The sequence below is a fragment of the Corvus hawaiiensis genome, chromosome 1 (genome assembly GCF_020740725.1).
Source record: "Corvus hawaiiensis isolate bCorHaw1 chromosome 1, bCorHaw1.pri.cur, whole genome shotgun sequence".
Lineage (NCBI taxonomy): Eukaryota > Metazoa > Chordata > Aves > Passeriformes > Corvidae > Corvus > Corvus hawaiiensis.
The window spans coordinates 97,901,417-97,919,476 of record NC_063213.1 but is presented as its reverse complement, the minus strand read 5'-3'; the positions used below and the strand labels follow the sequence as shown (position 1 = coordinate 97,919,476).

Genomic DNA, 18,060 nt, shown 5'->3' with positions numbered 1-18,060 from the left:
TCACCGATGTTCGTCCTTGTATAAATAAACTGTTTCTGGCAATACCCGCCGGGCCCGCTGCCTCTGGGGGGGCCCGGGGGGGTGGCGGTGGTGCCCCTGTGTCCCTTCTCCTGTCCCCTTTCCCCCGCCGTGTCCCCACGTGCCTCAGTTTCCCCACCCACCGCAAGAGGCGCAGGGAGGGGCCAAGTCGGGTCCCCTTTGTCACCCCCCGGGCTGGGAGGGGGCTCCGTTCCCTCTGTCCCCCCCCTCCCGCTCCGCAGGACTCGGGGCCGGGGTTGGTTTTGGTGCTTTATTTGGTTCGAAACGGGGTGACCCTACCCACAGCGAGGTACGAGGGGGTCGCGGCTGGGGGCGTGCCCCCACCCTGCTGCAGAGGGGAGGGGAGAACTGGGGGCCGCTGGGGGGGGGGGCGGTGGCAGCTCAGTGCCCCCCGGGCCGGGACTGTCCCTGTGCTGTGTCCCCAGAGCCGCCGGGCACGGGGCACCCCCAGCTCAGCCCCCCGGAACGGGCACAGCTCAGGAGGAGCCCCCGGGAGCAGGGGAGGGCGGGCAGAGACCCCTCACCCGGAGCGGGTGGGGAGGGGGTCCCTGGGGCGGGTGAGGGCGAGGATGAACTGGGACAACTGCTCGGTTTGGGGGTCCCGGGGGAAAGGAGTGTGACAGTGAACCGGGAACAGAGCAGAAACCCCCTACTCAATTTGGGGATCCCTGGGGAAGGGTAACTGGGATAACTGAGGATAACTGGGACAAGAGTGGGGACCCCCTACTCAGTTCCAGGGTCCCTGGGGTCCCTGGGGAAAAGGAGTGCGAGAACGAACCGGGAACAGAGCAGAAACCCCCTACTCAATTTGGGGATCCCTGGGGAAGGATAACTGGGATAACTGGGATAACTGAGGATAACTGGGACAAGAGTGGGGACCCCCTACTCAGTTCCGGGGTCCCTGGGGAAAAGGAGTGCGACAACGAACCGGGAACAGAGCAGAAACCCCCTACTCAATTTGGGCGTCCCCGGGACAGGTGAGGATGAACTGGGGACCAGAGCAGGGCCCCCTGCTCGGCATGTGGGGCGGATCTAGGGGGTTCCCCGGAGCCGCCGGAGGGTGAGGATGAGCTGGGGCAGCAGGGAGCACACGAGCACGGGCCCCAGGGTGTAGCGGGCGCCCACGTTCAGGTACCACAGGGCCGTGTCCTCGCTCTTGGGCAGCTTGTGCAGCACGTCCAGGGCCAGCAGCCCCAGCGCGGCGCTGCCCAGCGGCGGCTCCAGCCCCTGCAGCTCCTCGGCGGCGCGGCGGCTCAGGGGGTGCCTGGCGGCCAGGGCCAGCCCCAGCGCGCTGCCGCCCACCCGGCACAGCGAGGCCCAGGGCCGCGTCTCCGGCCGCAGCCACGACGGGTCCGAGCACCGGGCACCGGCGCGGCGGATCGACCTGCGGGGAGCGCGGGGCTTGGGGTGTGTACCCCCAGAAACGGCCTGGGGGCAGAGCTCTGGGGTCAGCCCCCTCCCCAAACGGCCTGGGGGCAGAGCCCTGGAGCTGGACCCTGACAGCCTGGGGGACACATCCCTGGGGTTAGTCCCTCCACCCCCAAAAATCACTCTGGGAGCAGATTCCTGGGGATACCCCTCTCCAGCCTGGGGGTCAGACATTCTGAAAGCTCTGTCAGCTTCCTGACACCCTGGAAGGCTGATCCCTGGGACCCCCCTCTCCCCGTGGGACCCCCCGGGACCCCCTGTGCCCGGGCACTCACCAGTCGAGGTCGAGCCCCGCGGCCGTGGCCAGCCCGTGCAGGGCCAGCGCGCTCAGGAGCAGCCCCAGCGCCGCCGCCAGGAAGAAGCGGTACTTGAGGAAGTTGGGGGGCCAGCGCTGCAGCCCCCAGCCCAGAGCCATCCCTGGCAGCGGGGACAGGTGGGGTTGGCACGGGGATGGACTGGGAAGGAGCTCGAGGGAAGGGGAAGGAGTTGGGGTGCCCCCCTCACCTGCCAGGGAGCCGGTGACCACCTGATGGGGGAAGTGGGCCAGGACGAAGATCCGGGAGAGCCCCATGGCCACCAGTAAGAGGATGTAGACAAGGAATGGGATCAGCCTCAGCACGCGGCTGGAAGGGAATGGGGGTCAGCGTGGGGGTGCCAGGCAGGGCGGGATTGATCCCACCCGGCCGCGGGAAGGAGGAAAGCACAGCTGAAGGAGGCAAGAAAAGGTCCTGGTGGACTTTCGGAGGGGTCTCACAGCCATTTCCCAAGCTGCCAGGAGAGGGATGTGTCCCCCTGGAGCTGCCCTGCTAGGAGGGGAGGGATCCTGTTCACCCTCCGTGGGTGCTGCCCACCGAGCAGGGGTCCCATATCCACCTCGCTCTTCCCACAGGTGCTCTGGAAGTTTCCAAGGGACAGTGTGAAGCCCGGGATTCATCCTGCCTGCTCCCCGTGGGCTCTGCCACAGAGGAAAGGCCCCACATCCCACCCCCTCTGCCCACAGGAAGCTCCCCAGCGCTGCCCAGTCCGGACTCACCGCCGGGTGCACCTGGACACTTCGTTGGTCAGCGCGGTGACAATCGGCCACAGGGCCGCCCCCAGGATCATGCAGTGGCCCGAGGGGCTCCCTGGGGGATGAAGCACAGGGGTGGTTGTGGGGAGCGTGTCCCAGCCCGGTAAGAGCTGGGAATGTCAAGCCCAGCCCTTCCCCGCTGCTCAGGAACGGCTCTTCCCACTTCCAGCCCAGCATTCCCATACGGATGAGGCTCCCGGGTGCTTCCCTGTGCATCCCGGGGCTGTGACTCACCCGGTCCCGTTTCGCAGCTGGCCGGGAACTGGCGCAGCGGGAGCTGCTCCCGGCTGGAGAGCCCCGACTCGTGGATCCACCAGTACGGGCGCTCCCCGAACAGGAACCTGCGGGCACGGAAAGCAGGGAGCAGTGGGACAGACAGACAGCCCAGCGAGCCGGGAGGGCGGGAGTCAGGCATGGAGGTGGCAGCAGGAGGGCAGGATCCCTGCCGCTCATCCCGGGATTTCCAGGGATGAAGCTGGGGCAGGAGGGCAGGATCCCTGCCAGTCCCGGTGCCTCCCGGCGGCGTTTCTCTGCCAGGAATTCCTGGCAGATGCTCGGGGCAGCTCGGGTGACCCTGCGGAATGCCACAGGCACGGAGTCCCTGCCCGGAATTCCACAGGCAGGGACCAGGGAGTGTCCCAGTGCCCCCGCCATGTCCTCCCCTCACCATTTGAGGACCACGTTGAGCCACTCGGCCACGAGGGCGATCCAGAGAACCATCACGGACACGTGGTCATCCAGCCCGCGGGCCAGCGGGAAGCAGACGGTGTAGATGGAATTGGGATCCAAGTGGGAGGTCAGGAAGAGCCAGAACTGCTCCAGCCAGGGCGGCCCGGCCTGCAGGGCCTCGGCCATGCGGATCCCGGCCTCGTGCAGGGCATCCATGGCGCTGGGCTGGGACATGGGAGGGAGATCAGCCCCGGCACAGATCCCCTCGGGAATCCCTTGGGAACGGGGTAGGAGGTGGCTGAATCCTTAGGAATTCATTGGGAAGGGGTGGGAAGTGGCCAGATCCCAAGGGGTGCCTTGGCACCGATTCAGGGAATTGTTCATCAAAGTTTGCCCACAAATGACTCCCAAATTACTGCCCGGGGGGGGTCCCAGCAGAGCAGACCTGTGGCTCTGGGATGGGGGCCAGGGCAGGATCCCGGGGGATTGGTGTGGGATTTGCTGGAGCAGCTGTGATGCTCCGAAGAGCCACCACCTCCCTGGGGCTTCCCCTTGGAAGCTTCCCTGGCTCTCCCTGTGGTGATTCTGCAGAAGGCCTGGGGTCTCCCTGGAGTCTTCCCTGGAGCCAACCTGGGTATTCTTTGGCGTTTCCCTGGGGTCTCCCTAAAGCGGGTCCTGGGCCTCCCTGGGGTCCTTCTGGGCCTCCCTGAGCTCTCAGGCCCGAGGCCTCCCTGGGGTCTCCCTACACCAGACCCGCGGCCTCCCCATTCCCACCAGCAGCCTCTGAGCCGCCCTGACGCTCCTTAAACCTCCCCGTGGCACTCCCCATCCCCCCGGTACCGGCGGGAGATACCTGAGGGGGGGGCTTCATCCCGGGGACCCCTCAAAACTCCCTCCCGCCGCTCTCAGCGCCCTCTTCCGCCTACACTCCCCATCACTGCCCGCGGCGCGGCGCGCTACGGCGGGGCGGGAGGGACAAACAGCGCCCGGGGTGGGCTCAGCCAATCAGGACGCGGGGCGGAGCAGATCGGCGGGGCGGAGCGCCAATCCCCGCCCTCGCTGCCGCGCGGCCCCGCCCCCGCCGCGCCTGGCCGAGGCGAGCGGAGCCGCGGGCGCTGCGGGCGGACAAGATGGCGGCGCCGGGCGAGTACTTCAGCGTGGGCAGCCAGGTGTCCTGCCGCACCTGCCAGGAGCAGCGCCTCCAGGGCGAGGTCGTCGCCTTCGACTACCCCAGCAAGATGCTGGCGCTCAGTATCCACCCGCCCGCGCCTCGCCGCGCTGGTCCCGGCCCCGGCGCGGCCCGCTCGGGCCTCTGCGGCCCGCCCGATGGGGAGGGGGGGGCGTGAGGGAGGGAGGGGAAAAGGGGGGAAGGAGGGGAGGGGGTGTGAGGGGATCGAGGTGGGCGGCGACAGGGAGGGGTTTGAGGGGTAGCGGGGAGACCCCCGAGGGAGGGGGGCAGTGGGGAGTCCGGTAGGGAGGTTTTGGAGGAATTGGAGAGACTCGTATTGGGGTGGATGGGGGGATTGGGGAGCTCTGTATGGAGGGATCGGGGGGCCTTGTAATCGGGTGAACGGGGGACTGAGGAGCCCTGTGTTGGGGTGAATGGGGGAGTTGGGAGGTTTTGTACTGGGTGAATGGGATGTGGGGTGTCCTATAGGGAGTTTTTGGGGGGAGTGAGGAGATTTGTATTGGGGGGGATTGGGGAGCCTTGTATTGGAGTGAATAGGGGGATTGAGGGGCCCTGTATTATAAAGAGGTTTTAGGGGAGAGTGGGAAGCCCTGTACTGGATTGGATGGGGGGAGAGAGAACACCCAGCACTGGGGAGAATGGCGGGGAGTGTGGTGTCCTGGAGGTTTTCTTGGGGGGACAGTGAGGAACCCTGTAGTGGGGTGAGTGGGGGTGTGGTGTGCCCTGTAGGAAGGTTGGGGGTGGGGAGCCGTGTATTGGGGTGAGTGGGGGCAGTGTGGTGTTCCCTGGCCCCCCCAGTATGAATATACGTGGATAAGGTTTTGTTTAGAATCTGCAAGGAATGGGAAAAGCCAAGTGCTGTTGGAAAACAGTGGAGGGAGCCAGGAGAGGGGGGAAGGTGAATGCTCAGCCCAGGGCTGGCGTTGGAGTTCTGGAGGCCCAGGGCTGGGTTCTGCATGGAATGAGGAGCTGGGAGAGGGTTTTGTGGCTGGAGCTGTGGGAAACACAATAGGAAAAGCCCCCCTGGGTGCCTGGGATGTGGTTGGAGTCAGGGGAGCTCCCAGGTCCCACTAGAGGCAGCAGGAAAATCCCAGCTCGGTGCTGCTTGTCTGCCCCAGAGAGGGCTGAGCGCTTCCCTTCTGGCTTGTCCCAAAGTCCGGCTCTTCCTCCCAAAGCTGGGATGCTCCAGCTCATCCCCCCGGCATCCCTGGCTTTCTCCTCATCACTGAGCAGCATTTTTTAGGATGGGCCCCACCTTGGGCTCAGGAGGGCTGGGAGAGAGGAACAGGGACTTCCATGAGGATCCCTTCCAGGAGGAGATGGTGTTGGCATGGAAGAGGCCCTGCATTCCGGGCTCCCTGCTCCATCCATCCCTCCCTCCCTCCATCCTCATGGGAGCAGAGGAATTGTGCAGGAATCCCTGTCAGCTCTGGAAGGGGTGGAGTTTTTTGGGGGGTGTTGTCTCATTCACAACAGCAGTACCAACAACAAACCCGGTGTGTGTGAGGGTGAGGAGGCCTCTCCTGGCAATTCCCTTCCTTCCAGAATAGGGAATGCTCCCCGGGAGGCTGCTGCCTGCACGAGGAAAGAGTTCTGGTGGAAAAAGTGCAAGTTTGGGGTGCAGTGGTGGTGCTGCTTCAGACCAGTGATGGTGATGGGCTGGTGCTGGTGGGCCAGGACTGGAGAACTCAATCTGGAGTCAGGAAAAGTGCATCAGCATCCATCAGGCCCAAGACGAGATGTGTGGCTCTGCTGGGATCGCTGATTATCCCAAACAGGGACAAGGCAGCAGAGAAACCTCCCACAAACCCAAACCTCCTCCCGGTTTGCTCCCGGACTGTGTCCCACCTATAAGTACCTCCCTCTGGATTTGCTTTCCTTAATCCCCCCCTCCAGAATGCCCCTCTTCCAGTGGCAAGCCCAACCACGCAGACATCCTGCTCGTAAACTTACAGTACGTGTCAGAAGTGGAAATAATCAACGACCGCACGGAAACGCCTCCCCCTTTAGCCTCCCTCAACGTCAGCAAGGTGAGAGCCCCCTCCCGCAGGGACCACCGGGAATCCTGCAGGGATCCAGCGGGATTCGCTGCTGGAGCTCGCCTGCTCCCAGCACAGCTTCCCGGAGTTCCAGTCTGGGCCTGAGGTTTGGTGGTTTGCGTCTGGGTTTTAGCAGTTTGGGCTTGGGATTTTGGCGCTTTGGGGCCTGGATTTTGTTGGGTTTAGGGTCTGGGCTTTTGGTATTTGGGGGCCTGGGTTTTGGTATTTTGGGGTCTAAGGTGATCTTGTTTTGGGGCTTGGATTTTGAGGGGTTTGGAGCCTGGGTTTTGGTAGTTTAGGTGTAGGTGATGGTGTTTGGGGTCTGGATGATGCCATTTTGGGTCTAGATTTTGGCATCTTGGATGTGGAGTGGACAGGAGGGGTAAAGATGTGGAACTCATGGAATTTTGAGGAACTGCTTTTCGTCCATCCTGGAATGGGATTGCTGCTGATTCCCAGTGATGTGAAAGAAAGGGAAGGTGGCCCCGAGTCCTCGGTGCTGGGGTGAATCCAGCTGTGGGGTCTGGCTGTAGGGTGCTCAGTTGTCACCTCCTTGTCCCATGGGGACACCTCTCCCGGGGGTTGGTGTCACACAGGTGGCACCAGCCGGGTGTCTGTCCCCTCCCCGGGTCCCTTCCCGATGGATTAACGCGTTGTCAGAGGTCTCAGATGACACAGCTGCCACCAAGATGTGTCTGTGGGCTGTCACTGCAGCGAGTGACATTGCTGGGAGCGCAGCCTGGGGGAAACCCTCAGGAATTCCAGTGCTCACTTCTGTCTTTTCCAGCCTCCAAGTAATTGTGGGTTTGGTGTGTGGGGAAATAATGGATGGAGTCGTGTTGGAAGGGGCCACACAGTGGCCGTGTCCCCAGTCCAGTGGCAGGAGGGGACTTCTGTGGGGCTCTGCCCCACATCCCCTTCCCCATGGATGTGCAGGCAGGCTGGGATGTGGATGGCTGGTACTGGTTGTACTGGGAGGAGGAGGTGTGGGCACGTGGGAGTGCTGGGGGTGTTCCGGGGAACCCAAAAAGTTGGGGACTTTTGGGAACAGCACCTGTCCCAAGAGGCTGGCACTGGCCCGAGGACCTCGGCACAGCCATGCAGTGCCATTCCAGGCAGATTTTGGAGGGATCCCCTTGACCTCCTCAGCCTGTGTGGGATGAGGGACCACCCTGGCACTGGGGGACCCTGGCATGGCCCTTGGTGGCCTCCGCATTGGGCTTGGTGGCCCTGGCATGAACCTTGGTGGCCCTCACGGTCTCTCCTTGCCTGGTGCTGCGAATTCCGTCATTCATCCAGAGGGCGCAGGGAAGTGACTCATCCATTCATGCCGCCTGCACAAGGTGTGTGCCGGGGAACGCTGGAATTCCTCGGAATGCTCGAATCCAGGAGGCTGGAGCCGCGTCTGATCCATTTCCTCTCAGGAACGTGGATGGGTAGGGAGAGCACATCCTGCTGCGGGGGGTGATGAGCACAGGGATGGATCCCGATGGAAGTGCTGGGATGCTGCTGGTGCTGGCACCTCTCCAGGGTTTCCAGTCTGCTCCCAGTGGCCTCTTGTCAGGGCTGTCCCCAAATCTGGATGCAGCAGCTGCTGGAGGAGCATCCCAAGGCTTGGGAAAGCGAGAGGCTTGGGACAGAGGGGATCTAAACCTCAGGCTGGGCAAGGGGGATCTGGTCTGGCTGAGAAGGGGATCTGCTCAGGGAGGACATGGCAGAGGTGATTCCCAGTGCCCTGTCCCACAGTTCCAGCCCATCCCAGTGTGGTGGGAGGATGCTTTGGCATCCCCCAGCTGGGATCCTGGTTCTCCAGCCTTGGAGCAGCCCCCCCGGACAGATGAGGGGCTGTGGCACCCAGGGAAGGCTGGGAGAGGTGTGGGGTGCAGGGAAGTTCCTGTGGAACATTGTGCCTGGTTTGGAAACCTGACTGGTGGTCTTGGAAGGAGAGAGTGATTCCCACATGGAACGGGGTGGGTGGCCTGTGAGGGCGAGGAAGGCTCCTGTCCCTGTTGAGGCATTCCTTGATCCCTGGGAAGCACACAGGGAGCATCCCAGTGCTCCTGCAGTGGCTCTGCTCCCCGGGGCACGGGCAGGGGACACGGCATGGCTGGGATAGGGACATCTGTCCCTTACAGGCACCAAAGTGTCCCCAGTCAGTGCGAGCTCGGGCTTTCCGTACCTGGAGGGGCTTTGGAAGGGGTGACCGCCCCCCGCCTCAGGCAGCACCAGGAAGCCAGTCCAGCTCTGGGAGCACTCCCAGGAATGAGGAGGCTCCAGGAGGAGGAAGAGGAGGGATGATGCTGATGTGTCTCCTCCACTGCGGCAGCTCCAGCCAGGAAAAGGCAGCTGGTTCAAGGCTGCTGCCTCCAGGCACTGCATCCTTCTCCTCCCACATCCATGGGATTCAACATGGGGGATGCCAGGGTCGGGGTTTTCCATCTCTATTCCAGCACCCTGTGTGTAATCACACCTCCCCACACACGGATGCGACTCCCAGATAACCAATTCTGGTTATTTTTTGGGAACAAATCAACTGCTGCAGGCTAAAGTTGCTCGTACTCCTGCGTGGAGCGTTTACTCCCAGTGTGATGGGTATTCTGGGCTCCTCTTCCCCATCTCCATCCCAAGTAAACTGAGTAGTGGGGGTGGTTTGGACCTTAAGTGACAGAATTAATTTGGAAAAGGCCGGGGAGAAGGGACGGGGGGTGTGGAAAGATGGCAGCACCATCCCCCAGATCTTTGGGAGACCCTGGCAGTGGTGAGGGTGCCTCAGAAGGGGAATTTAGGCTGGAATCACGAGTGGCAGAGCCGTGTCCAAGGGTTCCCTGGGTACCCTCATTGCTCCCAGCCCAATTCCCTGTCCCTGTGTTTTCCCAGCTTGCCAACAAAGCGCGGACGGAGAAGGAGGAGAAGATGAGCCAGGCGTATGCAATTAGTGCTGGTGTCTCTCTGGAGGGGCAGCAGCTCTTCCAGACTATCCATAAGACGTAAGTCCCCACCTCGGGATCCCCAGTCCCCACCTCGGGATCCCCGTGCTCTCTTTTGGGGTCCCTCGCAGCCTTTTTGGGGGATTCCCATCGCTGGCTTCCTCGGGTTTGCCGTGCTGCGCTCTGATGCGTCCTGGGATGTGCTGGATGGGATCCTCAGGGAGGGAGGATGGCTCCCTGCCTGCTCCCTGCCCCTCCCTGGCACATCCCACCCCTCTCTGGTGGGACACTGGAGTGGCTCTTTGCCCCCTTGGTGGGACACAGGCCCACGCCGGGGGTGGTGGTGGCTTTCCCAGGCCAGGTGGCATTCCCTGATCCCATTCTCACTCCCCTCAGCATTAAAGACTGTAAATGGCAGGAGAAGAACATAGTTGTGATGGAAGAAGTCGTCATTGCCCCTCCGTACCAGGTGGAAAACTGTAAAGGCAAAGAGGGAAGCGCCCTGAGCCACGTACGCAAAATAGTGAGTGCGGACTGGGGAGACTGGGCGTGCTGGGAGGGCGGCACATCCCTGGGGACACCCAGGAGCACACCTTGGGTGGGCTCCAGCCCGTCCTGGGTATCCCCTTCCCTTTCCAGATCCCCTTCCCACCCTTCTTTGAGTGGTATATTCAGAGCTGTGCCTAGGGGCTGGGGACACTGGGGAGGCTGGGAGGGTGTCACATCCCTGGGGACACCCAGGACCCCTCCGTGTTTGGCCTCCAGCCCATCCTGGGGTTCTCCAGCCCCTCTTGGGCACCGTTTCTTCCCTAAACCCTTCTTTTCCTCCCTCCATCCCCCTCTTTCCCCATGCAGGTGGAGAAACACTTCCGGGACGTGGAAAGCCAGAAGGTCCTGCAGCGTTCACAAGCACAGCAGACACAGAAGGACACGTCCCTGTCGTCCTGAGGCCACCTCGGGCTCGCCCTGTCCCCGCGTCCCCTCCCCGGAGGCGCCGCCGGGGGCACCTTCAACTTTTATTTCCTTTTTTTTTTTTTTTTTTTTTTTTTTTTTTTTTTTTTTTGGGGAATCTCAACCAATTCCAAACTTTAGACTTTAAAACAAATGAGAAAAGAGAATAATTTAAAGCTCCTCACGCATTACTTGACTAACAGACTTTGTTTCTCCGCCATGGTTTCTCCCTCCAGCCGGTCAGACTCCGTTAATTTTATTTTTTGGCGTTTTTTCTTTTCCTTTTCCTCCCACTTCCTGCCTCCCTCTTCCCCAAAAAACCCCCCAGAAAATAAAGCTAACGAGCTGACTGTGGTGGCCAACCCGGGACCCTCGTGACCAGTGTGGTCTCGTTTTAATTTTGTTTGCACAGGGCAAGGCTTGAATTAGTCTTATTTTTCTTATCTTTAAATATATATATGAATATATATTAAAATGTTCTTTAAATATTTGTCTGCTTCTGGCAGGGTCGTGGCAAAAAATCCCTCTAACCACCCCCCTGGGAGCAGCCAGAACCTGGATTTGGGGTTTTCCCCCATTTCCTTTATGTTTTTAATTTTTTTGCCCTTTTTCATTTAATTTTAAATTGTGTTTTGAAATTTTTAAATTATTTTTGCCACGATCCACCCCCTCCCGTTTTCATTTCCTTTCATTGTTTTTTGGTTTTTTTTTGTTTTGTTTTAAAGAAAAAAAAAAAACAAACCTGATCAAATTCAAAACAATTCAAGCCCTGCCTTTAGGAAAGTTAAAGATTAAAAAAAAATATTTAAAAAAAAAAAAGAAAAAAAAAGGAAAATTTTTTAGTCTTGTTTAGCAAAAAACAATAAAAACCCGAAATTTTTTTAACCATCACCGGAGTCTGTGGGGGCTCAATGGGGGCGTGGCCTCAGCGCAGGGGGCGTGGTTTGCGTCGGGGGCGGGGCTTAGGCGCGCATATATTATGGAAGGGCGTGGTCTGTGTGGGCGTGGCTTTAGCGGGGAGGCGGGGCCTGGCGCGGCTGTTGCAATGAAGGTTTGCTTAATTAATTAGGCGTGGTTTAGGGCTGGAGGGGCCTCAGTGGTAAAGGGAGAAGGCCGGGCCTGGGGCGGGCTGAGGGCTCGGCGGGCGCGGTGTTTCAGCGCGGGGCGCGGCTTTGGGGCGGCGATATTTGAATTTTGGGGCGCGGCTTTGGGGCCGGCGGCGATATTTGAGTGTTGGGGCAGGCAGCGATATTTGAATTTTGGGGCCTGCAGCGATATTTGAGTTTTGGGGCCTGCAGCGATGTTGGGGCGCGGCTTTGGGGTAAATGAGGGTGCTCCAATTAAAGGGGCGTGGCTCGGGAGGGGGCGCGGCTAGGGAGGGGCGTGGCTTCCCCCTGGCGGGGCGGTGGGCGGTGCTGATTGGTCCCCGGGCGCGAGGCGGCGCTTCCGGCGCGGCACTTCCGGCGGGACGTCCCGGTAATGGCGGCGGGCCGCGGGTGGAGGCGGCGGGCGCTGCGCCTGCTGACGGCGGGCGGCGGCGTCCTGCTCACCCGCTTCCCCTTCTGGCACTGCTTCAGCGGGCTCCTGCTCTGCGCGGAGCGCGCCGATCTGCGCCGGTGCGCGCCCGGCGGGGGGGACGGCGCGGGGGGCCTGCAAGTGGTGGTGGGGGCCCGGGCCCTGGGAGGGTCGGGAAGTGGTTCTGGGGCCCGGGGCTGGTACGGGGCTGCGAGGGGTGGTGTGGGGCTGGGGCTGATGGGGGTCTGTAAGAGTCTGGGGGTGGTTGTGGGGCCGGCAGGGTCAGAGGTGGATGTGGGGTGTGGGGCCCTGAGGGTCTGGGGCAGAGCCCTGGGGGTCAGGGGTCCGTAGGCTGGTGTGGGGCCGTGAGGACCTGGGGGAGGCCCGGGGTGGTGTGGGGCCGTGAGGGTCTGGGGGTGGTTGTGGGGGGCTGGGGCTGGGAGAGCCTGGAGGTGGCTGTGGGGCCTGAGAGGCTGCTGAACTGTGGGGCAGCTGGAGCGCTCCTGGGCAAGTGTGGGGCTGCTCCGGGTGCAGGGGACCCTCAGTGGGGCTGGGACAGCCAAAGGCTGAGTCGGGGCACGGAGGGGCTGCCTGGGGCTGAGGGGAGACACTGGGAGCGCTGGGGTCTGAAGGAGGGATCTGGGGTCTTGGGAAGGGGGCAGCAGCAGTGGGGCCACAGAGGGGCTGTGCGGGGCCAGGTGAGGGCTGTGGCTGCCCGATAACCGGAGGGAGGATTTGGGGGCTCTGGGGTGAGTCTGGGGGTGCCAGAGCTGCCGTCCCCGCAGGAAGCCGGACATCCCGGTGCCCTACCTGTACGTGGACATGGGCGTGGCCGTGCTCTGCGCCAGCTTCATGTCCTTCGGGGTCAAGCGGCGCTGGTTCGCCCTGGGGGCCGCGCTGCAGCTGGCGGTGGCCACCTACGCCGCCCACGTTGGGGGCCACGTCCACTACGGCGACTGGCTCAAGGTGAGACCCCCTCACCCCCCAGACCCCGCCCTGGCGGCTGCAGGGTGGCGATGGTGACGGTGGTGGTGCCGCTGACCCCGCAGGTGCGGATGTACTCGCGCACCATCGCCATCATCGGCGGGTTCCTGATCCTGGCCAGCGGCGCGGGGGAGCTGTACCGGCAGAAACCGCGGAGCCGCTCCCTGCAGTCCACGGGACAGGTGTTCCTGGGCATCTACCTCATCTGCCAGGTAACGGGGCCAGGGGACAGCCGGGACAGCCAGAGGCTGCTGTGCTGTGGGCTGGGGACACAACTCCCTGCGGGAGAAGCCTTGGGACAGTGCTTGCAGTGCCCCAAATTGTCCCCGGTGGGAGCCTCGGGGCGGTGCCACTGCGCACCAGCCCCACGCTGGCCCCAGGGAAGAAGCCTCAGGGCAGCAGTTGTCCTCGGGTGATTGCCACCAGTGCCACTGCACTGCGTCCCCCGTTCTCCGCGGGGCAGAGCCGTTGTGCGGGTGCTCCCGGTGCCACCACTGCCACCGCACTCCAGTCCCCTGTTGTCCCTGGGGCAGACACGCGGGACGAGTGCTGCCATGGGCACCGGTGCCACCGCGCTCCGTCCCCATCGCCCCGGAGCACAGCCCTGCCGCCAGCGTCCCCAGTGCCCCCTTGTCCCCCCCGTTGTCCCTCAGGCCTACTCGCTGCAGCACAGCACCGAGGACCGCCTGGCCTACCTGGACCACCTGCTCGGAGGGGAGCTGGCCCTGCAGCTGCTGTTCCTGCTCTACGGGCTGCTGGCGCTGGCCTTCCTGTCGGGCTACTACGTGCGGACGGCGGCGCAGGTGCTGGCCGTGCTGCTGCCCCTGGCCATCCTGCTCATCGATGGCAACCTGGGCTACTGGCACGCCCTGCGCCGCGTCGAGTTCTGGAACCAGATGAAGCTCATCGGCCAAAACGTCGGCATCTTCGGGGCCGTGGTCATCCTGGCCACCGATGGATGAGGGGGAAGGCGTGGGATGAGCGGGGGGAAACGGGGGTGAAAGGGGTGGGAGGGGTTTTTTAAGGAGCGCCTCTATTTATTCGTTGATTTTTGGTTTTTTTGGTTGTTTTTTTTTTTTTTGTGTCGTTTGTAAATATTTGATAATTTTGGTGGAGGACGGCTGGGGGGTCCTGCCTGGGGGGTGGCGGCCACTGTGTGGCCAGGGCCCCTCTCCCTGCTGAGGGGTGTCACTGCTCCCCCCCCCCCAAAAAAGATGTATTTTTACTGATGCACTGAGGAATGTTTAATGTTTCACCCTGGAAGGGCTCGGCTTTGGGTGCCAGGGTGAGGGGCTGCAGCTTTTGGGGGAGAAACTGCTTCAGAGGAGTCACTTTGGGGAGGGAACTGATTCAGGGGGAGATGCTTTGGGGGGCCTTGGAGGGCAGAGCTCCTTTGGGGGCTTGGGCTGGAGGGGCTGCTTCAGGGGAGCTGTTTTGGGGGACCTTCATGGGGAGCCACTTGGGGGGGGGCAGCTCTGGTGAGGGACATGAGTTGGAGGGGCTGTGGGGGAACTGCTCGAGGGGGAGCCACTTTGGGGACTCGGTGGAGGGGCTGTGGGTGTGCTGGCAGGGGGGGGCCGATGGGGCACAGGGAGGGCCTGGCAGCCCCCAGGGTCCCCGTGGGCTGTGTCCTCACTGTCCCCATCCTGTCCCTGCGCTGGGCAGGTGTCCGTGTTCCCCCCCGGGCTGGGCAGGTGTCCGTGTCCCCCCCGCCCCGTCCGGAAAAGCAAACAGGGCTGATAAGGGGCTTCCTGCGGGGGGCCCTAATGCGCCTCCGGCGGAACCGGGGCCATAAAACGCGGGCAGGCGGCAGAGCCCTGTTTGCTCGGGGGGGCCACCGGGGCTCCTCACCCCCCGGGACCCCCCCGGCGGCTCCAGCCTCGCGCCATCACCCCCAGACCCTCCTCTTCCTCCTCACTGCCCTGGGAGAGCTGGGGGCACGCAGGGGACACCCCCTGCCCTGTCCCCGTCGGGGTGTCCCCGCTGCCCGGGGGCGCAGCCCCCGCCCCGCCCTGCCGGCAGAGCCATCCTGTGACCTTTGGAAAATGTCTGTTTGCTGTCACTCGGATAAATGGGGCAGAAATCTCCCGGCCCCCCTCCCCGAGTGTCCCCGCGGGCGCTGGGGGGGCGCTGGGGGCCACCCGCACCCTGATCCCCATGGATGTGACAACGTCAGTGACAGCGCGGTGGCATTGTCACTGCGCTGGCGTCCCCCCGGGCCCCGGGATGGGGCAGATCCTCCCTCGGGGCGCTCCTGTGCCGGGGAAGGGGGGCCGGATCCAGCCCCGCTGCCTCAGTTTCCCCGGACACGTGTCAGGCCCCGCGGGGGGGTCTCCGCAGCCCCTTGGTCCCATCAGCCCCGCATCGACCGCGGGGACGTGAAAGGTTCTGGGCTGGGGGGGCTGCGGGGGCTGCTCCCCCCTCCCGGGGCTGCCGTGAGCCCGGCGCCGCTCGGCCGGGACCCCCCGCCCGTGTCCCCGCACCCCGGCAGTGTCACCGCGCGGCCACGCCACGGGGGACAGCCCGTCCCCCACTGCCACCAGCCGTGTCCCCGCCGCCGCTCGCCGGGGTGACAACCGGGGCAGGAGTGGGGAGCGCGTCCCCTCCGGCCGGGGCCGGCACCCTCCCGTGTCCCCTCCGGCCGAAGCGTGTGGCCTCCAGCCGGGCTGGTGGCACCCTGTGGTGTCCCCATGAGCCGTGTCCCCTCCAGCCAAGCCCCTCCACCCCACTGGCCGGAGAGGCGGCTGCATCTGGGTGGGGCCATCCCGGCGTTTTTGGGGACCCTCTTCTGCCACCTGTCCCCATCCCAGCACCCCCACGGTGGCTTTGGGGGCCCCTGCCTGACGGGCACGTCCCTGCCGCGTCTCTCCGTGCCTCAGTTTCCCCCGGAGCCTGTGATTGCTCCTTAATGGTAAATCCATAAGGGATCAATGTCCCCGCACGGGGGGCTGGAAAGGGCACCTCATCCGTCCTGGGGGTGGTGACAGCGGTCGATGGCGGTGGCGGGGGCTGCGGTGACAGGGCTGTGGTGGCGGCTTCGTGCCCGGTCTGGGGAAACTGAGGCAGCCGGTGCTGTGCGTGTGTCTGTTCCCTCCGCTGTCCCCCGTGGGTGGCTTGTGCCAGTGCCGTGGGTCTTGTCCCACGTGCCATGTTTGTGTCCCTGTGTGTGGCTGATGTCCCTGTGTCCCACTGTCACATCCCCAGGCTGTCTCAGGGCCAGGTATGTGTGCCGTGGCCGCGTGTGACATCCGTGTCCATGTCCTGTGTCCCTGTGCCATGGCCACGTGTGACATCCATGTCCATGTCCTGCGTCCCTGTGCCATGGCCGCGTGTGACATCCGTGTCCTGTCTCCGTGCACCGCGGTTGTGTGTCACATCCATGTCCCTGTGCCCTGGCTGCCTGTCACACCTGTCGTGTGCCATATTCATGTGTCTCACCTTCTCTGTGTGCCATGGTGACATGTCACATCCCTGCCCGTGTCCCGTGCCCGTCTGGCATTGCCATGTCCGTGTCCTGTGGCCACACGCGTGTCCCCGTGTCCGTGTGTCCCACCCGTGCCCCCCATGCTCTGTCCTCCCCAGCCCCTCAGTGCCCCAGTCTGGGGACTGTGCTGGGGGACAGTGACAAGGTGCTGGCACGTGTCCCCTGGCCCTGGCGGGGGGGCCGCAGGGTCCTGCGTGCCCGTGGGTCGGTCACGCGTGAGGGAGGAGCCACCAATCCCCCTCAGGCTATAAAACCCCGGCGGGTGCAGGAGCCACCGTGTCCCCGGCACTGTCACCCCACTGCCAGGCCCTACCTGTCACCTCTGCCTCTGCCATCGTGAGTGCAGGGACGGGGCTGGGGTCCCGGGGGGTCCCGAGGGGAGGTCGGGACCCCAGGAGGGACAATCACCTTGGGGACATGTGGGGTCCCTGGAGGGGAGGTGTCCCTTTGGGTGCACGTGGGTCTCTGGGGTCCTTTGGGGTGGGACAGCTGCCTGGGGGACACTGGGGGATGTCTCTGGAAGGGAGATGACCCCGCGGGATACGGGGGAGGGGGGTCCCGGGGGTGAAGATGTCCCTTCAGTGGGGCTGGGGTCGCGGGTGGGGGATGAAACAAACCCTTAGGGAGTTGGGGGTGTTCTGGGGGTGTGACATTCCCACAAGGAATGGGCTCCTGGGGTTTGGTGGGGGGCAGAGCGGAGTCGGGGGGGTCCCGAGGGTGATAAGGGCACCCCAGGGTGATGGGGGCACCCGGGGGCGATGGGGGTGCCCCACCCGCAGCCTCAGCCGCCCCTCGCTCCCCTTCGCCGCAGATGGCGACGTCCCCGCGGCCGTGGCGCGCGCTGATGGCCGTGTCCCTCTGTGCCCTGCTCTGCCTGGCGGCCGCGTACCCCCCGAAACCCGAGAGCCCCGGGGACGACGCGTCCCCCGAGGAGATGGCCCGGTACTTCTCGGCCCTGCGCCACTACATCAACCTGGTCACGCGGCAGAGGTGAGCGCGGGTGGGTGCGGACACGCGTCCCCTTGGCCCGCCCGTCCCTGTCCCCGTCCCTGTCCCCGTCCCTGTCCCTGTCCCCGCGCACCCCTGGGCTCCCCTGCCCCGTCCGTGGGGTCCCCTTCGCGCCCCCGCGCGCGCTCCCGCGGGGTCCCCGTTGCTCACGCGCGTGCCCCGCGTCCCGCAGGTACGGGAAACGCTCCAGCCCCGGCGCCGCGGTGACCGAGCTGCTCCTGGGGGCCGGCAGTGACAGGTCACGGTGAGTGTCCCCGTCGCTGTCCCCGTCCCTGTCTCCACCGCCCCGCGGGCAGAGACAGGGGCTGCACCCTCGCCCGCACCCCGAGGTGGAGGTCCCGGGGTTGTTTGGGGTCGCAGGGAGGTTTGGGACCTTTGCTCACACCGGCTCTTCCCGCAGGTACGGAGATGACGACTCCTCGTGGTGACCGCCCCGCCCAGCCCCCCCTGTCCCCCAAATCCTCCCCATCTCTCCAGGTCCCCCCAGGGGATCCAGGGCCAGCGCGGGACCCCCCGCTGGAGGGCCGGGGACCCCCAGAACCCGGCTCGGGGGCATCCCGCTGTCGGGGGGGGCCCCGACCCCGTCCCGTCCCCACCGCTGTCGGGGGGGTCCCGCGTGGTCCCTGCACGGCCCCGCAGCGACAATAAAGAGCACGATCGTGGGCACGGCCGGGTCCGCGCTGTGTGTGCGGGGGGCGCAGGGGGGCCTGGAGCGGGGCCGGGGGGTGCGGGAGGGATGGAGGGGTGGAGGGAGATGG

The 18,060-nt window shown here is 64.1% G+C and overlaps 4 protein-coding genes across 6 annotated transcripts; 3 read left to right on the top strand and 1 right to left on the bottom strand.

The window, feature by feature from the left end:
- Window positions 1-275: 275 nt before the first annotated feature.
- On the bottom strand, window positions 276-4,167 carry G6PC3 (glucose-6-phosphatase catalytic subunit 3). The gene is made up of 7 exons (XM_048319962.1): window positions 4,059-4,167; window positions 3,204-3,430; window positions 2,771-2,877; window positions 2,501-2,591; window positions 1,972-2,090; window positions 1,743-1,884; window positions 276-1,423 (listed from the first exon to the last, which is right to left on the bottom strand). Exons 1-7 carry the CDS (start codon window positions 4,074-4,076, stop codon window positions 1,072-1,074), a joined length of 1,056 nt encoding a protein of 351 aa, XP_048175919.1. The 5' UTR covers window positions 4,077-4,167; the 3' UTR covers window positions 276-1,071.
- Window positions 4,168-4,276: 109 nt separating this feature from the next.
- LSM12 (LSM12 homolog) lies at window positions 4,277-11,052 on the top strand. Its single transcript, XM_048320083.1, has 5 exons — window positions 4,277-4,456; window positions 6,291-6,424; window positions 9,311-9,420; window positions 9,757-9,883; window positions 10,216-11,052. The coding sequence occupies exons 1-5, from the start codon at window positions 4,336-4,338 to the stop codon at window positions 10,306-10,308; spliced, it is 585 nt and encodes a 194-aa protein (XP_048176040.1). The 5' UTR covers window positions 4,277-4,335; the 3' UTR covers window positions 10,309-11,052.
- Window positions 11,053-11,326: 274 nt separating this feature from the next.
- On the top strand, window positions 11,327-14,039 carry TMEM101 (transmembrane protein 101). Of its 3 annotated transcripts, none has more exons than XM_048320062.1 (4): window positions 11,327-11,362; window positions 12,612-12,792; window positions 12,876-13,022; window positions 13,464-14,039. In XM_048320062.1, the coding sequence occupies exons 2-4, from the start codon at window positions 12,649-12,651 to the stop codon at window positions 13,770-13,772; spliced, it is 600 nt and encodes a 199-aa protein (XP_048176019.1). In that variant the 5' UTR covers window positions 11,327-11,362; window positions 12,612-12,648; the 3' UTR covers window positions 13,773-14,039. The 3 variants fall into 3 exon arrangements, with proteins under 3 accessions (XP_048176019.1, XP_048176011.1, XP_048176004.1); XM_048320054.1 differs by lacking the exon at window positions 11,327-11,362 and adding an exon at window positions 11,451-11,549; XM_048320047.1 differs by lacking the exon at window positions 11,327-11,362 and adding an exon at window positions 11,766-11,927.
- A 2,535-nt stretch (window positions 14,040-16,574) lies between these two features.
- Window positions 16,575-17,959, top strand: LOC125333843 (peptide YY-like). The gene is made up of 4 exons (XM_048320106.1): window positions 16,575-16,630; window positions 17,106-17,284; window positions 17,475-17,546; window positions 17,703-17,959. Exons 2-4 carry the CDS (start codon window positions 17,106-17,108, stop codon window positions 17,728-17,730), a joined length of 279 nt encoding a protein of 92 aa, XP_048176063.1. The 5' UTR covers window positions 16,575-16,630; the 3' UTR covers window positions 17,731-17,959.
- Window positions 17,960-18,060: the final 101 nt, after the last annotated feature.

Coding starts and splice junctions, on each gene's coding strand:
- TMEM101 (XM_048320047.1), top strand. CDS start 11,791: ATGGCGGCGGGCCGCGGGTGGAGGCGGCGGGCGCTGCGCCTGCTGACG. Junction 11,928..12,611: donor GAGCGCGCCGATCTGCGCCG/GTGCGCGCCCGG, acceptor CCGTCCCCGCAG/GAAGCCGGACATCCCGGTGC. Junction 13,023..13,463: donor GCATCTACCTCATCTGCCAG/GTAACGGGGCCA, acceptor GTTGTCCCTCAG/GCCTACTCGCTGCAGCACAG.
- G6PC3 (XM_048319962.1), bottom strand. Junction 2,091..2,500: donor GTGTCCAGGTGCACCCGGCG/GTGAGTCCGGAC, acceptor ATTCCCTTCCAG/CCGCGTGCTGAGGCTGATCC. Junction 1,424..1,742: donor GCGGGGCTCGACCTCGACTG/GTGAGTGCCCGG, acceptor CGCTCCCCGCAG/GTCGATCCGCCGCGCCGGTG.
- LOC125333843 (XM_048320106.1), top strand. CDS start 17,106: ATGGCGACGTCCCCGCGGCCGTGGCGCGCGCTGATGGCCGTGTCCCTC. Junction 17,285..17,474: donor AACCTGGTCACGCGGCAGAG/GTGAGCGCGGGT, acceptor CGCGTCCCGCAG/GTACGGGAAACGCTCCAGCC. Junction 17,547..17,702: donor GCCGGCAGTGACAGGTCACG/GTGAGTGTCCCC, acceptor CTCTTCCCGCAG/GTACGGAGATGACGACTCCT.
- LSM12 (XM_048320083.1), top strand. CDS start 4,336: ATGGCGGCGCCGGGCGAGTACTTCAGCGTGGGCAGCCAGGTGTCCTGC. Junction 9,421..9,756: donor TTCCAGACTATCCATAAGAC/GTAAGTCCCCAC, acceptor CACTCCCCTCAG/CATTAAAGACTGTAAATGGC. Junction 9,884..10,215: donor TGAGCCACGTACGCAAAATA/GTGAGTGCGGAC, acceptor TTCCCCATGCAG/GTGGAGAAACACTTCCGGGA.